This window comes from Sciurus vulgaris, assembly GCF_902686455.1.
Source record: "Sciurus vulgaris genome assembly, chromosome: 13".
Lineage (NCBI taxonomy): Eukaryota > Metazoa > Chordata > Mammalia > Rodentia > Sciuridae > Sciurus > Sciurus vulgaris.
In genome coordinates, this window is record NC_136474.1 from 62,852,879 (window position 1) to 62,871,930 (window position 19,052).

Sequence of the window (19,052 nt, forward strand, 5' to 3'; positions counted from 1 at the left end):
GCACCGTGGCCCCGCCGGCCCCGAGGAGGCGGCTCGGGGCTCCGGGGTCCCGGGCGCGCCGTTCCTGCGTTCCCCACCGCCGGTGCGGGCAGTGCGCGCAGGAGCCGCGCCTGGGCTCCGAGGCCATTGCCAAGTGCACCCCGCGCCCAGTTTCCGTCGGGCAGGGAGAACCCAGAACCCCGAGCTCGGCGTCCGCACGCCCTCGCACCCGCCCCGCGGCGCGGCGCGCGAGTTCCCGGGCGCAGTCAGGCGGCGGGCGCCAGGGCCCGCGGTCTCCCCGCCCGCCGCGGAGCAGCCCGGCTTCCTGAAGTCGCCCCCTGTCGGCGCGTCTGTCGCTCGCGCCGCGGTGGGAGCCACTTACCCCGGGCAGAGTCTTCTGCTCGTGCAGCGCGCTCTGGGCCTTCAGCGCTGACTCACGCTCGCAGTAGGTGAGGAAAGCGCAGCCTGGGGAGGGAAGCAAGCGCCGAGAAGGGTCAGTGGGGCGCCCCCGGCCCGTCGACGCGCCCCGCCGCCCGCCCCCAGTCTCCCGCCCCTCCCTGCTCCAGGTCGCTCTCCCCACCTCTTTCTCGCCGGTGTGCACCCTCCTCGGAGCTTCCCTGCCTCTCCGTGTGCCCGTCTGTCTGCCTCTTGTTCCTCCCGTTGTTTTTCTATTTTGTTCCCGCCGCGGAGTCTCCCCCCACCACACCCCCTCTCCCCACGGGTCTCTCTCCGTCCGGGTGCCCTGGTGCCTCAGGCGTCTCGGCCCTCTCCCTGCTCCCTGAGGGTGCTGGGTGCTTTTGCTGTATGTTTAAGCGCCAGCCCCTACCTCCTAAAAGGGACAGCTTTCACCCCCTGCGCCTCTAACCACACTTGACCATGGACGCTTGCTCTGGCCCCTCAGGAGTGCAGGTGACTGCTCCGTCAGAGATGATGAGGGACTCTCTAGACCTTCCAAATAAAGGCTCCCTCTGTAAGGAAGACCCTGGGTCAGGCTATGCTAATAAAAAGAATGGGGCTGCCATGAATATCCTGTGTCTCCTTTTCCAATTCCTGCTGTCACATTGCAGTGAGGGTCTTCACACCCATCCCAGACAGACAGCCTCTTTGCTGCCCAGCCCACTGAGTCACAGTGTCTGCCTCTAACTTCCTGGCGACGCTGGTGCTCGGCTTATGTCCCCACTCTGGCCTTAGTAATCTCATCTGTGAACTAAGAGGGTTGAGATAATTACCTCCCAAGTCCAGTCTAGTTCTCCCACTGAGTGATTCTAACAATGCCACACCATTTCTCCTTACCAGGGAATCTGGATGGGACAGAGCAATCTGCTAAAGCGAGGGGGAATGTTTTAATACTGGCCCTTCAGGCACTATGACAAGGCAAAGAGAATAATGGTGATGGGACAGTCCTTCTGGGAGTTTCCTCCAACAGCCCAGTGCCAGGGGCCTCTTTCTCTGCCTGCAGGTATGGCTGGGAGTGACTGGGGAGGCCTGTAAGGCTGAAAGTCATGGTGAAGATGGAAACACCCACTTTGGTTCAAGCAGGCTTGAGTCCTCTGAGTATCAGTCATTTCAGACTTTGCAGAGTCACACCTAGCCCCCGAGAAGCACCCTGCAAAATGACCCCCCCCCCCTTGTTCCATCTCTTATTGTCTTTTCTAGCCTCCCTGGCTGCCATTCCTGAGCTCAAAGTCTGTTCATTATGTATGCCTTCTTTTCCCCTTTTCACTTGTCCCAGCCCTATCTACCTTTCAAGGATCTGGTCAAGTTCTGCCTACTCCAGGCAGCCCTCCTTGACTGCTGTAGTCCATTTGCAAGCAACGATCTTTCCTGACCGCCCACACTCAGTCATTTGGTTCTTCGCATGGCCGTTTATTTCCTGAGTGTCCTTTCTGTGCCAGGCTCTGTGCCAGGCCCAGTGGCGTAGGTCTTTCTCTCCTGAGGCCTGCAGGCTGGTGGTGGCAGTCTGGTGCCTACACCAGTCTTGGTCACTGGGTTTGCTCTGGCCTCTTGGTGCCAGATTCCCAGTATCCTCTGCAGCACCTGACTCATCCACCATCTGACTGGCTCCCAACAAAAATCTTCTTCCTTTTTCAATGTAGAAATTGGTCCTGCCTCCCTCTCGCTCCCAGCTTCAGAAGGGATAGAAAGGGAATATGTGTGAAAGGGACGTAGTGATGGAAGAAGGAAACTGGGAAAGAAGCCGGGGAAACAGAAACTCAGTTCCCAGTGTCTGCTCTACCTTCTGCCCTGGGCTGGGAGGAAGAGCCAAGGAGTCTGTCTGCCATTCCACCCCTCCCATCGTCCAGCCTCCACTTCACCCCTCCTCTCTCCTCCCTCCTGGTCACTGGCAGACGGTTATTGATGGAGACATGGGAACTGAAATGAATAGCGGTCAGAGGCCCCCGTGACGTCGTCCCTCGTGCTGCCGCCTGCCTCTCCCGGGGGCGTCTTTTCTCCTGTCCCCTCGTCCCCTTGTTGGCCTTGTCTTCTGCCTGCAACTGAGAGGCAGCCACCGCTTCAGCTGCACACAGGCAAGGCAGCTTGGGACAAGGTCAGGGGCAGGTTTGGAGAGGGAAGAGGAGGGAGGAGGAGGAGGAGGAGGAGGAGGAGAAGGAGGAGGAAGAAAGAACTACATTGTTTCCAAGGCCCAGGATAGCAAGCAAAGGATTCCACAGAAAAAAAGAATCTGTTGCTTTTGTCCAGCTTCCAGGAATTTCTGCCACAGTTTTTGAGAGAGCTCACAACTCCATGTGTACTAGGATCTTCAGGGAACCTTGAGCCCTGAGTGACCCCTTCCTGCCATCTCCACCCCGGAGTTTATGTCTTCCAGATCTTCCTCTTGCTTACTGCCTGGCTTCCTTCCTCTTTTTCAGTCCTACCAGGCATACTGTACCTTAGGCTCTTAGTCCAGACTGACCCTTCATCCAGTCCCTGCTACCTGCATGGCTTGCTCTTTAATTTCCCTTAGGTGACGTCTTGGAGTCACCTCTCTTGACCTCATTATTTAACACAACCCTCCACACCCAGTACACACATACCCTATGATCCCTTGCCCTGTTTCCTTTTTATTTGGCATCCACCACTCCCTGACATATTAATATATATTTGCTCAATGATTGGCAGTCTCCTCACGCTTGGATGAGGTGAGGAACTCGATTCTGTTCCGTTTCTGCTTGGTTCTCGGTGCTCAGAAGAGCAGCAGGCGCTCTACACATACTGGATGAGTGCATTGAATGCTTGAAGGCCTCAGCTAATGGGACCAAGAGCAATAGGTGGGCTGGGGGATACAGAATGGTGCCCAGGGGCTGCTGAGAGTAGATCAGGCCCGATGGATGCTGAGGCCTGCTGGACCTCCTTAGTGGCAGCAGGGCCTGAGGGGGCCTGTGAGGTTGACAGGGAGGTTGCTGCAGTGGCTCTTGTCCCATAGACTTCTTCAGGCCCTCTAGTCTGAGAGTGCATTCTTACCCTGCCTTCCAGAGTCCTCAGTTGTCCCATGAATAGGCTGATGCATGACTCTGTCCAGGGGAGCCCCGTACTAGCCATGGGCCACTAATTGATTTCTCTCTCTGAACCCCAGTTTCCTCACTGTAAAATGGAGGTAGCAATTCATGGGGAGACCTACTAGCCAGTGAGCATTAACTGCCTCTGCAGAACATGCTGTCAATCTCAGTTCTGGCTTGTGAAGCAGACTGACAGGTGCTGAGCCCCTTCCTTTGTCCCTTCTGCCCCTCTGTGAGGAGGGACCAGCTTTACACAGAGGCAGATTGGGCAAACGCCAAACCCCAGGTCTTTCTCCAACTCTCTCTTCAGCAGTCAGATGTGCATCTGACATGCATTCGGAGAGAGCAGTTGTCTCACTTAAGGTTCTTTTAGAAAGGCAAATACGGATAAGCAGTTATTAATTCTGACTCCAGAGTGTGAAGGAAGAGGCTAGTCTGCTCCCTGGTTGAGGGCATACTCCTGGGGGTCTGGCATTTTGGGGACTGTAGGAGGAGAGCTTAACATCACTGGGTGCCCTAGATGATGGCGAGCCTGGGGCAGAGGCTGAGGCAGGACTCAGCGTGGTCATGGAAGGAAAGGTACCCAGGTCTCAATCACTAGATGTCCTTGGACTCTCATGTATAGGGACAGGGGCTGAGGCACCCAGAGCAACTAGCTTTGGTCTCCTGTGGCTCTCTATTCTTCCTTAGGGTTGAGGCCGGGGCTCTGAGCTATGGGGCTGGTGCAGCTGGAAGGTGTGAAGATGGGAAGAAGGTTCATGTCAGTCTCAGCCTGGAAGCCACTGAATTTATCAAAGTCACTCTCCTAGGATTCACTGAGGTATCCTCAGAGATAGCCTTGCTGCAGCCCTTTGGGATCTCATAGTGGAGGTGAGAGACATTATAGGACACTCTGAGGGAGTTGCTGGGTAGTGGCAAAGGACAGTGTGGGAGGGGGTTCTCACAAGGCTTGAACTTGGAGGCGGGAGAAGGGAGCATCCTTCTTTAGAAGAGGCCCATGGCACAGAAGCATCTCCCTGCCTTATGGCCCTACCAGTCCCCCTAAGCCTTGATCCTAAAGTTTGCAGTCTTCACAGAGGTGAGGAAAAGGGTCCACTATGGCTGTTTGGAATGGCAAAAAATTGAAAACCACCTAAATGTCCATCAGGGAAGGAATGTTTTATTTTAAAACTGTGAATACACTACAGCAGTTAAAAAGATGAAATGATCCTGAATGTACCAACATGGAAAGCACATCATCAGATGGGAAAAATGAGTTGCAAAGTACTCCATGTCGCATACACATGGAGGCACGCCATGCTCCTTCCATATGCACTCACGTCTGTATTTACACGCAAAGGATAAAGTGTGGAAGTCACATAGAGTTGAAAGCAGGGAGCATGGGGTGGGGAAAGGGGACATCTTCCGTGACTTTCACATTTCTTGTTTGCTTTGACACATTTAGACCCAGAATGTATTCATATATCACTTGCAAAACTAACTTTGAAGGAAAAGAGAACTGGGCTAAAAGGGGAGAATGGAATAAAAAGAAGGTGGTAAAAGAGGGTGAACTGGACAGAATGTGGGACCTGCAGCTGACTTTGAGGAGACAGAAAAAGACTGGGCATTGGTGCCTGGAAAGTTCTACCTGAGGGGAATGGAACTGTCCTTGGTGGGTCTGCTGTGCTCTACCTCAAAACTTCCTCTGAGCTGGAACTGGGTGTGGAGCTCTGGGGTTTGATGCAGATTCTTTCCATCCAATAAGCTGTAAATGTCAATTGTTTCAGGCCACAACCCTGAGTTCCAGGAGTTGGTGTTTGGGAAATGGAATCCATGATGGAACAGATACCCTTCCCAACACTATCCCCAAACTTGGGAGAATGGGCACTTCCATTTGTGTGACACAGATGGCAGGACCCTGGAGGGAGAAGTTGCGCAAGTGACCTAGGGGATCTCTGGGTGAATTATGACCTTGCCCTGAGTCCCTGCCTCTCCATGCCAGTGTCTCCAGTGATTCTTCCCAGCACCATCTCATCACCTCGGTGTCCCACCCCTCATAAGTTAGCATGCTCTCTCATCCTCTCCTAAATCATGGGATGGAGCAGAACCGAACTGCAACCTATCTCAGCAGAAGTGGACTTTGGCAATTACCTGGGGTTGGAGTGAAGACATAATTAGAGAAGTCACACCACAGGGCTGCCACTATCACTGGGCTCCTCCTTCCTGCATACCAGGTGGACCCCCCAGGCTCACTCCCCTGGCCTGATGGACCTGCCTCTCCAGGACACAATTCTACTGTGTGTGCAGAACACGGGCCTGCATTCACATTTCTTTATATAGCCACTTAACCTTTTCATGCTTCCCGTTCTTATTTACTTGTCCCTTCTATTTACCAGTTTCATGGCTTGGGTCTCTGAATAGACTGTCAACTCTATGAGTCTGGATTCAGCATCTTCCATCTCTCTAGGGCCAAGTGGAGGGCTAAGCTCCCAGCTCAGGGCATCAGAGGCCTTGGGAGACCAAGAGGACCCACGAGGGAGGGGGAAGGAGACCCAGGATTGGGGCACTGAAGGGAGATCGGGAGCCATGGGACAGACTAGGGAAGGAAGGGAGGAGGGGGTGGATGTGGCCAGGGCAGGTGACAGCCCAGCCAGGGAGAGGCAGGCAGAGTGGGTGGGGGAGGGCACTGTCAGTCGAAGGAGTATGCAGAGGCGGCGGAGACTGCTCTAGCAGCCCGTAGACCATGGTGCAAGGGGCACTGCAGATGCCTGGGACAGTGGGCGGGGCCCTCTCCCACGTGGGGAAAAAGCACAGCACAGCAGAATTAATTGTACGGTGATGGCAGTAATTTACAAAGCCCCCGTGTGCGGGGATAAAAGGCCCTTGTCATTGTGAAGTGAAGGAAGTACAATTTCCTGCCCAACTCTGAACAGGGCTGAAGCCTGGGGTGTAATCATCCTGGAAGGGAAGGCTCCCGATGCGAAGCGCTCCCTCCTCCCACCCCAGCCTGGCCTTGACTTCCTACTAATTGAATTACAGAATTAGCCAGAGGAAGGTGGCCTTAGAATAGGAAGATCTGGACTTTAATAAAACATCAGATCCTTTAGGCCCTGGAATGGGCTGGCCTGGAGGAAGTGGCAGAAAGCTGGGGGGTGGGAGGGAGTAGAAACAAGAGGTCACTAACCAGACCTAGGGGTGCAGCAGGTGCACTGGTTGCACACTCGTCACCTGGCCTTGGGAGCATGTTTACCAAGGGTCTCCTTCAAAGCAGGATATATACTTTAAAGCATACCTGATTGACATGATCTTCTTAGGAGATCCAGGAAGGCAGACCCCTCTGCCCCAAATCTCTACCAACTGACCTGGGGGTGGCATCTGAAATCCACCCCCAGAGTATCATTCCTTAGTGTTTTCACCTCAGGCTGCATCTGAGAACCCTCTGAAGGATTTAACATGAAGATGCAGAGAGGTAAAGGCAGCATCTGGGGTGGACAGAGAGAAGGAGGGCAGGTCTGTCAGCTCTCCTAGAGAGAAAGCTCCTGGTGTTCTGAGACCACACCCATCCCCCATCCAGCCTCTGTCCCCCATGGTTTGGGTGTGCAAGGGAAGCTCCCTGATACCCTCTGAAGCGCATGGTTGTCTGCCTCTAGAGATAGAGACAACTACAGAAAAGTTCTTTGCTTACATGCTTTTCCTCTTGACTGGGTGTTTGCTCAAGTCTGCACTTCCTTCAGGATCCACCTCTTGGATCCAGCTCCTCAGTGAAACCCTGATCACTGCCTTGGCCACTGTAGACTCACTTTCCATGGACTCCTGTGTGGCTCACCCTAGACCACTGTCCAAGCCTGTCCCCAAGTGTGAGCCTTGAGTCACATCTCAATTATGAGCAACTGGAGGAGGGACCCCTAGGACTCAGCAGGGCAACGTAGTCCATGGGAGAAAGGAGCCATGGGCTGTGCCTCTGTTCTTTTCTCTACTGCCATCCTGCTGTCTTCTCAGGATATTTCCCTGGCTGGCCCTGCTGCCAGAGTCCTTTCCTCCTTCCCTGGTCTCCCTGCTGGTATTCTACCAATTCTAACCTCTTGCTGTCCCATAGGAGAGGGACAGTGATTCCAACCCACAGAATGTAACTCTTGATCCCCTACTCACTTACTGAACTAAGCACATTGCCCTTCCCTCTGTGGCTTGACCCATGCCTCTGTGTTTTGGGTCCACACATCCTTCCAGGGTTGGCTACACCCTCCTTCCTTCAAGAAACCCTCCTAGACAGCACCATCCTCATCATCTCTTATTTGGCAGTTAGAATACATCTTTGTCTCTCTTGCATGTATGTGTTTGCCCACAGTTAAAATACTCTTGTATAGGAGTTGCTAACTCTGGGGGTGCCCTTCTCCCACAGGGGTAGGCAGCCTACAATCTCCACTCTTGTTTTTTGCTTGGTGAGAGGGAGAATGGCTGGCTCCAGGGGAGGTGAGGTGTGGAGGAGGTGGGGCAGGAGGTCTGGGGAATTTAGCACAGGGCTCTGGCCCCTACTGGTGGGAGCTGTCCATCTTCCTCAGAAGAGGCAGCCTGGGGTGGGAGGTGACAGGCCCCAAAGGAAGGGGAGGGGAAAATGGATGTTTCCCTCAGTTTCTTCTTCAGGCTCTCTCCTAGTGCTGAAATCTCACCCGCCGGCTGTACGGTTCAGACTTTGCGGTGCCCTCCAGAGCCTGCTCTCTTTAAATCAGAAAGAACAAGTGTGCAAATGAGTTTCAGCAGAGAAAAATTCCATTGCATGCTGCAGGAAGGTGAACAGGCCTTACCAGGACTCTGAATGTGTCTTTTCCTTTACACAGCCTTCCTGCTCTTAGTGTCCATAAAACAGACCACTCAGATCCAGGACAGTCCAGCTTAACCTGACCTAGCCCGGGAACTCCCAGGGAAAAGAGCTTGCCTTCTCTTTCTCTTCTTGCTGTTACAGGGCAGCAAGTTCAGATTCAGGGAACGCATTGGCTCTGGACAAGGAGCTGAGGAACTTACAAGGTTAAAGGACCAGCCCACGGGTCCTTTGCCAAGTATCTCTCTCTGCCAGTTGCCCTTGTTTACACCCTGAATGCTCGAGAATTACATGTCTGGTGTCAGCTACTCCATCTTTACAGCACTGTGAAAAAGGACAAAAAGTGGACATGACATATGGGTGGCCTCTTAGTAAAGAACTCCTCAGTCTCTGGCCAGGGCTGATGGGCCCATGAGGCTCAGGGAGGTGGGGGATGGACTCAGGGAAAGTGTCAGCCTTTCCCATGCCAGGCTCATGGGAGAAGCCAAATCTACTCAGCTGAATGCATGTGCGAGGTTTTGTCGGCAGGCACAAGTCTGCTCTGCCTCTCTGGGCTGACAGCTTCCACAGGTCTCCAGGAGAGCACAAGGGTGATCCCTTCATGTGCTTCTTCTGCAAAGGACTGTCACGTCCATGACTTCATCATTCTTACACCTCAGAGCATTCACGAGAGTGCTATTTGCCTTTGACAGCCCAGAATGGAGTCTGAGAGAGGCTGTGCAACATGGCCATGCTGGTAGGGCAGAGACCTGATGCCTCTGATGGCTCATTTGGGACTCAGGTCCTGTCATCCACTCTAGGGGGTTGAGCAGTATCTGAGAACAGTATAAATACAGGTGGTCCTCAGAACACTGGGGTCACTGGAGGAAATGTCCTCTCCTCCCTCCCCTCACCCCAGGCATTTACTTGTGGTGAGGGGATAAGGGGTGATTTCATCTCATCCTGCTGGAACTGGTGGAATCAGTAGGGATGGTGGCTGATCTTCCTGTATCACAGTGGCTGGCACTCCATGAGCACCTCACAGCGGGCACCACCTGAGCACCAAGGTTGGATTTTAAATACATTCGGTACTCATACCAGTGCCAAGATAATTCTTCTCTACAGCCTGGAAACTGAACTGTGTTCCTTTCTAATTAACCTGTTGGAGAATTTCAAATCTTTCCATTTTGAATTTTCTAAGAACAGGGTGAGAGAAGCCAGGCATGGCTCAGTGGGAGTGGCCCACTGACTCTCAGAGGCATCCTTGTGTCTGAACCCATCACTAAACCTGTGAGATGGGCGGCAAGCAGGATCTCTGACCACAGTGCCTTAACTGGGCTGGGCAGGGAAATCACCTCCCTCATCTCAGATAGCTTCTAAGCTCCTGCCTTGGCTTCCTACCATGCCTGGGATTTCTTCTTCTTTTTACCTTCTGCACTGACCTTTAGAGTCTCACTGAATGAACTTGGCACACAGTTTGGCTCTTATCTGATGTGCTGAAGTCCTCAGTGAATGGGAGCCACATGGCACTTCCTCTGAGACTCTAGTGGCCTGCATCATTTGCTGGGCAGCATGTGTGTCTTAGAACCACAGAGAGAACTCAGTAAATACTTCCTGATTTGTGTAGACTTCTCCTTGCTGGAGCTTTCCATGGTGGTTTTACTGATTAAGTGGAGGTTGGGCTCATTTCCAAGGAGCAGCCCCTTCCCCAGGCAGAGGGAAGCTCAGGGAAATATATGTGTTGGCTGTTCCTGAGGCTGACACTCTTATCCACAAGCCCCAAACTCCTGGTCATATCCATGTCCTTGTATGTGTGTAGGGAGGTGGTGTATTTGGAGAGGACTGGCTTCTTTGGTCCCTTTTTCCCATGTAAGAAGAATAGAATAGATCACATCATCAAGACAATGGACTTGCATGAGTTCCTTTGTGGGATGGACCTTCCATTTCATTCACACTGCCATGGTCCTCCAAAAGGATGTGTCCATGTCACTCCTGAGCCTTTGCTCTTAACCCTCTCTCCCTCCCTCCCTCCCCATGCTTTGCCTGCTCCTGGGTCCTCTACCAGGTCCTCCTACCCTGTGAGCTCAGAAACATGTAACTTCTGAATGTAACCCTCCCTAGCTTCCTAGCTTTTACCGATTCTCCTATGAATGAGCCCTTCCAGGTTCATGGCTGAAACACTCAAATCAGCACCTGATAGAGCGTCTTTGCTGTTTTAATTTGTGGGAATCGCGTTTCCCCAACTAGACCACAACTCATGTGGCTGCACCTCTTCTCTCACATCTCCTACAGGCATCAGGATGGGGGTTTCATAAGGGCAGTAGGATTGAGCAGATCAGAATTAAGAGTGGGAGGGTGTGCCTACACCCCTTTGATTGCAATGGATCTGGGCACATGGGGCACTCTGGACCTGCCCCATGAGGTGAATAAATCTTGCCTCTCTTCTCTGGAGTCCTCCTGACACACCCTAATGCAAAACAAAAATTACAAAACAAGACAAAACAAAAATTACACACACACGCACACACACATACACACCAACCAAGGAATTCCAACCTCAGCATCCACGACAGGCTATTTTGAAAAGACCAATAGCCAGGAGTCCTGTATTATAGGATCAATGTTTGGAAAATGTGATTTTCTTTTTAAAAGCAGAAAAACAATCTCACACAGTCCTGGCAGGCTGTGTTCAGCTCTCAGTGGAGGGCATCTTTCTCTCATGGTCTTACCATTTAAGCCACTTTTCTAGCTGGACTTTGGGCTTTGCCCAAAACATTAATTTCTAGTTTAATCTCAAGTCATTTAGTAATATTTGACCTGAGGCCTGTGGCACAGGAGTAGGCAGATGTGATCAGGGTGCCAGCCTCAGTGGCCAGGTCCATGGTAGAGCCAGCATGTGAGTCAGGGCAGGCTGCCTGCAGAATCCATGTTCTGAACCCTGTGCCCTGAGACCTTGCCCAGGAGGTTACTCAGCTCTGCCTAGGGGAGAACTCAAGAGTTTCTCAAACGAATTCCCAACCCAGAGAAGCCCTGAGGGAAGGATGTGCTAGGAAACGGATGTAAATACAAAGTAGGCGAGTTTGGGGCCCCTGGAGTGATTTGGAAGGGCTAGAGAAGAATGCCATCCCTGTCAAACCGCCTCCAGACACCTTCCTTGGCACCTTTCTTTGACTTCCTTGCTCCCCGCTCCCCTTTCCTCACTTCTCATTCTCTTCCTTCCTTTTTCCTGTTTGTTTCCTTTCCATTCTTTTCTACCTTCCCCCTCCTTTCCTTTTCTTTCTACTTCTCTTCCCTTCCCTTCTCGCATTCTTGCCTCATGACCAGAACACCATATTATATCTTGTCCATCTATTTAATCCACCTCCTGATCTCTCCAGACTACACCATTTTTCCTGTCCCTAGACTGGCTAGGGACTCTGAAAAACCATTCAACTCTGTGCCTTGATTGTTACCATCCCCAGGATGTCTGGAGTTGCAGGAAGGGCTGCCACCTTGGAGGGAGCTTCTGATAGTAGCCTCTGCCTTGTTCTAGGGGCCTCTGGGTAGCTTAAATGGCCTCACCTGAACCTGGCATAGGGGGATAATGACACCTGGTGGGGTTGTGGTTGTCTAGCCGAGCAGGTGGATGCAATTAATGGTCAGTAGTAATAGTCGTGATGTGATGCTTAAAACTTCGGACAATGCCTTTATACTGTCTGGTGCTATCTGCTTCCCTTTGTGAGAATGGATGTCACTGGATTATAACCCACCCACATACACATTCACCCAGGACAGAGACTCTCTCTGTATTTCCTGCCCAATTCGGGCTGGCATGTGTGGGACTCAGAGTGATTGGTGGTTTGTATTCAGAGTCTCAGATGCGAGTGTGTTTTGTTTACCTCTTGTATCTAATATGCTAATGATTGGAGGCAGTAATGAGCTGGCAGGGACCTGAGTGACAAAGAGCTGGCTTCATGCTTCCCCAAAGAGGCACCACAGGGTCGACTGTTTCTTTTGTGAAAAGAATTATCAGGACCTGGGAATGTGGGCTGTAAGGAGAGGAGACAGGGGACTGGGGGTTTCAGGGCAGGTTAGACGAGACAGACCTCCTCCCCCTCAGGAGTGGAGCAGGATGCTGGCAGCCTCCAGAAGGGACACCTGGGCAGGGTGGGGAGTCCCAGAAGGTGGCAGGAAGAATATGTGCCCTGTGGGAAGAGAATAGATGGGAACTGAGCATCCTCATCCATGCTACCTGTGAGTCCTCAAGGGGACTCTGAGTCCCACAATGGTGAGGAAATTCCCATCTGCTGAGGACCCTTGACTGCCCTGCTCCTGCCACAGGGCCTGGCATGCAGACAGAAGCATAGGGTGAGGAGTGGACAACGGTTTGTGTGAGATTGCTGACTGGAGGCCTCCAGCAATCTCTTGATGGGTAAATTGAGGCCTCCAGTATAAGTTAACGGATCTCTCTGGACCTCAGTTTCCTTTTCTGTGGTATGGATTTGATATTCCCTGACCGTGAACCTGATTCCAGTGTCCAGTAAAGTCCTGGTATAAAATGGGTCCTCAATGAATGAGTGAGATGAATGAGTGAGATGGAAGATTAGGAAGTATACATTTGTCTTTTACAGACTGGGGAAAGAATGTTTGTGCAGGCCAAAATTAAGCAATCAACCCAAGACCACCTGTCCAGTCATGAGAGAACTAGAGGTCAGGTCCACTGCTGGTGTCCTGGGACGAGGGAGGAGAGCAAGTCTCTGAAGAGGCTGAAAAGCCCAGTGCAGCCCTGAGGAGAGGGAGCAAGATTCCCGAGTCATATGAGAGGTCCGAAATTGTAGGAAGCAGACTATAAGACTGTCTCCACCATTTTATATCTAAAGGAAGGGGACAGGGGAACTCATTTGTGTGAGGTGGTGTGGGCCAAGTCCAGCCAGGGGCCTCTCCCCTGCCTAGCTGGGTAATGTGCATCAGACTTGGGGGAGGCAGGCACAGGTTTGTGATGTTTGTGTGTTTCTAGACGTGTGTAGGGCTATATACACTGTCCTCACTGATCTCAAGAGGCTCTGGAGAGTGGGAATTAGTGGGACTTGGAAGGGTTTTGTAGGAACGCAAGACCAGCGCCTGGCATTATGACTTCCTGAATAGTCCTGACTCCTGTAGCTGATGGGGTCTCTGCTGTGTATCCTTGGATTTATCCTTTCTATCGGCCTCCTAGCAAATATTCTTTAGACTCTTTCTTTGTCGTGGCTAAGTTGACTATACCCCATGGCCAGCAAAGTCAGCTAGGGAGGCTGAGGCCAAGAAGGGTTGGGCCTGGCCTCTCCTCCCTGGAATTTCTACTCCCAGGCAGCTGTGAGCCTCACCTGAGGCTGGGTGCAGAGGCTTCCACCCTAGCATCACATACCTCTGGGGTGTGGGGCTCACCTCAGAAGTCCCTAGTGGCACCAGGAACATGGGTTTGGCAGAAAGGCCAGGCCAGCCGAGAGCCCAAGGTCCAGGCTGCATGAAAGAAGGGGGAATAGCGAGGATATACACACAGAGGTCCTGCAGCACTGAACTGTGAACAGACACCACGCTGGAGGTGGTAGCTCTAGATCAGAGACCAGAATAGGGTCCTTCTGTCAAGCCTGTGGACTTCTGGAGATACTGGCTTCCTTGTTTGTAAATCTAAGTGGGAGGTCAGTCTGAAAAAGTTCCAGCAACTGAAAACAGGAAGCAAGAATCAGAGTTCTGGATTTTAATCCTGCTTCCACTTGATCCTCCTTTTGCCTGAAGACCAGGTGGGACCAGGTGGAGCCCCTGGCAGGCTCCTGAGGCCTGCTATCCTCATTTCCTTCAATTAGGGCCCAGGGGTATTTGCTCTTTGGCCAGTCCTGGTCTGTAGAGAGGACAGGAGAGGAAGAAATTCCCACAGGCTGGGGGTAAGGGGTGGGCTGGGGACATTGGGATCTATGTAGGATTGTGCTTGGCCCAGTGACCAAGTAAGTCTCTGACTGCAGAGTTCTGAGGAAACCAGGGACAGATGGGGATGGGGGATACTTTCTGGAGGTAGGGAGTGCCACCTGAGATCTTAATGGTGAGAAGGAGGAGGAAGGGAAAAGGAAGGGCCCTCCAAGTAGTAGAGAGAACAGGGACCCAAAGACAGAGGACACTTGCCAGGGTAGGGTGTGCCTTTAGGAGTGCACTCCAGTGCGGGCCAGCATGGGGGCTAGCCCACCCTTCCTCTTTTCCCTCTCTCTCCTTCTTTCCTTTCTTCCCTCACCAAGGTTCTGTTCCAGGGCAAGCACCAGGAAGAAGGGGAAGACAAGCCGGGAGCTAGGTGAGAAGCAGTGGCCCTGGCGGAATCAGGTTCTATGCACACTGCACTGTGGTCCTGTAGCCTGGGCAAGCTGCCTCTGCTCCCACCACCAGTCCCCCATGAACCTCCAGCCACGGAGCCACTGGTTTTTGTCTGCAGGTCTATATATAGCAATCGAGATGCACACTCTGGAATTGGATTTGATGTAGCCCTCTGGACTGAAGCTAACTTTTGGGGAGTAGTTTTCTTGGGAGCCTGCCAGTCCAATTCCTCCCTCATGAACACTAATTACCGTACAGACCTTCTCCATGAAATCCGTGCTGAAGCCATTTCCATCCAGGCGGCTCTCCAAGACGAAATTTTTCTACTGGGAACCGACAGCCGCAAATAAACCTACCATCTACTTAGCAACAGAGAGCAAGAGCAGGCAGGAGGTGGGGAAGGAGGGAGGAGTGTGGGAGAGTGGGAGGAGGGAGGGTGGGGAGGGTTTCTCCCTCTCGTTCTTTATTTTTCAGAAAGGATGTAATCATCTCTAGCTGGGAAGGTGGTATGGGGCGACTCATAAGAGCGCAGTGGCCCAGGCCGCCGGCAAGGCCAATTCCTGCTCTTGGTTCCTTGAGCTTGGTCAGGTCCCCTCTTGGGCCCTGTTGGGCAGCAGAGGCAGCCTCCTGACTACTCCAGGTTTTCTTCCCTCCTTTTCCACCCTAGCTTGCCTCACAGCCCTGCAGGTCTGGCCCATGCCAGTCTCCCTTCGACTGGCCTGAGGGAACTCTGCCTGGTGAGTTCAGACCCATCAGTCAGGGCCCATGTAGTTTCTCACCTCTTCCAGGCAGCATGGTTCCCTCCCTTCTGAATGCTAGAGGGCTAAGCCAGGCACCCAGCTGGAGCTGGCTCTGCCTTCCTTGTCCCCTAATTGAATCTGTATCAGCTGCCTCGGGCTTGGTGGGTGGGCACTAGAGGGAAGGAACCTCATGGTGTCAGATGGGGTTGAACATCACCACACACCTGTCAATAGGTGCCCTCCTCATTTTGGAGAGGATGAGCCTGAGGTTCAAAGAGGTCACACGGAATGTTCTCGATCCCTTAGAACCTAGGAAGAACAGGGCTGGGGTTTGAAAGCCTGTGTCCCAATCCAAAGGCCAGATGCTGCACTTTCTCCCCCAGCCTCCCCCAGGATCGTTCTGGGGCAGTGCCTGCTTCTGCCGCCACTGTCTGCCTCAAAGGTCAGACCAGGGCTCTGCAATCAGCTTCTGTGCCAGGAACAGTTGCATCCAGAGAACAGGAGAATTTCATTTCCCCAGGAGGTTTATCAAGGCCCAGGGCAGGCTCAGCAAGCTCTTATGACCACTGGCCATTTGCCAGGTTCCCAGCTTTCCAGCCAGCAAAGCCTGAGTGACCCTGGGAGACGCTGTGGGGTCGGGAACAGTGTACCATCCTTGCCTGGTTGGCAGAGAGCCTTTCCCTCCTCCAGCAGAGCCCCCTCCACATCCTGTGCCCACCCCTGTGCCTCGGGACTCCTCACCAGGCCCCAGCTCTCCATCTCCTCTCCTAGAATCCTAGCATCCATTTTCTGAGACCCATACCTCCAGGATATACTCCCAGCAAAGTACTAAAATAGATCTAGTGCCACTTATGCCAATAATGTTTGGCAAATCCCTTCACTCCTCTGGGACTCAGTTTCTCCATCTATATCATGGACATGATGATTCCTGCCCTAACTCTCCAAGTGGGTGAGTGGTGTGGGTATTAAGAAGCACCGAGAGCTACTTAAATGTCAGGTAGTGTCCCTCAAGGGCCCTGTTCCATTTATACTGCTTCTTGGTCACCCTAGACTCTCCTGTCTCCATCCTGACCCATCCAGGGTAGGTGAGGAAGATAGAGCTCAGTTCTCATTTCTAGCAAGAGTCAACCAGACTTAGAGAACTGCCAGGTAGGCTGAGACAGTGGCTTCCAGAGGGCCCTTCCTGGGGCAGGGAAAGGACAGGAGTCCTAGGGAGAGCTTTCTCTAAGAAGAGGTCTAGTCTGGAAATCATGAAAATGGATCTTATGCCCAGGGATAAGCCACCTTCCTCCTTTGGATGTCTGTGGCCTTATTTATAAGGTAAAGCTGGATAGGCTGATCTGCAGAGTGCCTTTCACAAGGATGGTGTGGGGTGTGGTGAAGAACAGAGCTTGCATATTGTGTGACACTATCACCTTTAACCTGTGTGATTTGGGGCAAGTTTCTTGGCCATGTACTCTCTGGTTTTCCTTATCTGTAAATGGAGGTGTAAGCACTTCCCTTCTTGGGGTGCTGAGGGCTAAATGGGAGCATGCAAGCCAAGTTCTAGAAAGTGCCTGCATTTTAGACACACACCCTTGGCCAGTTTTAGCTCCTTGTGGTATGTGGATACCACAAGTCACTGCCAGCATGACAGAGCACTTGCCACGTGCCAGGGATGTAGCTGAGCACTGTGCACACATTTTCTCATTTAGTCCACCATTTCTATTTTCATTTTTCTTGTCTGTGAACAAGAGACAGTGCTTCGAGAGGCAAGGCCAGGGTGCTGCCATGGATTATGGACATTGCCTGGTAACTGCATTGTTGCCAGGCGATGTCCATAACTCCCAGTATCTGGCAGGAGTGAGAGGCTTCCTCACAAAGGAACTGGCCTGAGGGCCAGTGAGGTTGGTGACCACCTGGCCTGGGTCAGAGGGCAGAAAGCCCAAGAGGGGTAAGAGGGATGACTGGTGCTGTGTGTGACGCTGTTCTCTGTCATACACTTCAGTCAAATCTCAGTGTTCAAGGGATCACTTGAGGCCACTGAGGGCTGAGTGCACAGGGCTGAGCTTAGAGGAGGCACAGGAAGTGCATAGGGGTCCCTTGTTAGGAGGAGTAGAGGAGATGACTGTCTCCATAGTTACACGGCTGGCCTCATTCAGCTACTTCCAGATACGTCACAAGCTAAACTCTGTGACCTCACCTTACTGAGGTTAGCAGGGGATCATGGAAGTTAGAGACATAGGCGTTGGTGTCAGGTGCCCTGGGTTCCTGTCTGGGCATTACTCCTTCCTGGCTATGTGAAGTCAGGCAAGTTCCTTAACTTCCTTAAGCCCCACTTTCCAGATTGTTCACTGTGTCCCAGGCCTGTTGTGATGCATGTAAAGCTCCCGGTGCAGTGTCAGGTCCCACATGTGTCCCTTTTATGATGCCATGGAGCTAAGGCATCCTCTGGATTGCCCAGCCCTTCCTGAGCTGCAATGGGCCATATCCTTCTGTGGGCCAGGAGGGTGATGGCCATGGCCCCATGGGTGTGTACCTCTCCTGGGCTTGGATAGAGAAGTGCACAGGCTGTGCCATTCAGGGCCTCAGCCCACGTTTGTCTTTTGCCCTCCCTTTCCACGCCCGGCGCCGCCCCCCTGTTCTCTGGGCAGTCTCTCTTCCTTCTCTCAGGCAGGCGGCTGAGCAGAAAAACAAATCAAAGTTGCCTTCATGTCTTCGAGCCCGCGATGCTCCCGCGAAGTGATCCCTTGCTTCCCATTACCCACCCCAATAACTCTTGTATATGGAGTGTGAAATAATTAGCAGTGGCAAAAATAATTTAGGAAACAAGAAGAAACTAATTGTATAGGCTTGTTTGGGGAAAACACAGTCGACTGAAAAAACCCACCATGTGGGGAGAGGTGAACAGACTGACCAGCTCCCTATAGAACCAGCCTAGAAATGGGGTACCTGGAAGGACCCCTTGGGTTGCCCTCTCAGGACACACTCCCCCATCCCTGATCCTCCAAGATGGGCTGGCCCGCACTGTAGCCAAGACAGGAGCCCTCCCGAGTGTAGAATGAGTTCCCAAACACACCCATCCCCATGTCACGCCATCCTAGGAAGGAAGATGGGGAGGGAGGGTGGGTCACCTGGGAATGGTGTCCTTGCTGAGCTTGAGCTGGAGGCTGCCTGCAGGGCCCCCACACTCAGCAGGACTGGAAGCTTCCCTTTCCCTCGCCTGCCTGCCTTCGCCTCTCAGACTTCCAGCCCCAACAGACGCCCACTGCACGTCAGCTCGGCGGCTTGGGCATCATTAAACACAATGCAGCTTCCCTGGAATGGGGGCAGGCATCCGCGCCTCGCACTTTATGGCTCTTCTAACTTTGAAAAGTTCGTTTCCTCCTTGGGCACTTTTCAACCTCCTAAGAGCCCTCTCATCCTTCACATCATTAGCTCCTCACTCTCTGGCAGGTGAGGGTCGAGAGACTTTGTTTTCATGTGACAGATGAAAAGGAGGGAAGCATCTACTACCTTCCTGTGAGGGAGGGAAGAATGAGGGGTCGGGAGAGGATATAACTGGACTAAGGTAACAGCAGAAGGGTTTGGGGGTGACCTACGTCTGACTCTCTGTCCTCTGCTGTTTCAGGCCCTCCTTACCTTGCTGGACAACAGGCCTGATGTGTCCAGGCATCCATCAGGGATCCAGGTTGACCACGGTGGTCTCTGTCCCTCTCAGATACTGCCGAAGGCTCCCCAGAAACTCCTGCTCATCTGAATGAA

General features: G+C 52.6%; 1 protein-coding gene across 44 annotated transcripts in view; it reads right to left on the reverse strand.

Moving 5' to 3' along the window:
* CELF4 (CUGBP Elav-like family member 4) overlaps window positions 1-19,052 on the reverse strand; it is a gene marked incomplete at its 3' end in the record, with an annotated part of 292,274 nt that overhangs the window by 216,195 nt on the left and 57,027 nt on the right. For all 44 annotated transcript variants that reach the window (XR_013758677.1, XR_013758678.1, XR_013758679.1 and 41 more), the window contains exon 2: window positions 362-444. Coding sequence is in view for 38 of the 44 variants with exons in the window: in XM_079108544.1 (XP_078964670.1) it covers window positions 362-444 (83 nt within the window). The remainder of the gene's footprint in view (window positions 1-361; window positions 445-19,052) is intronic.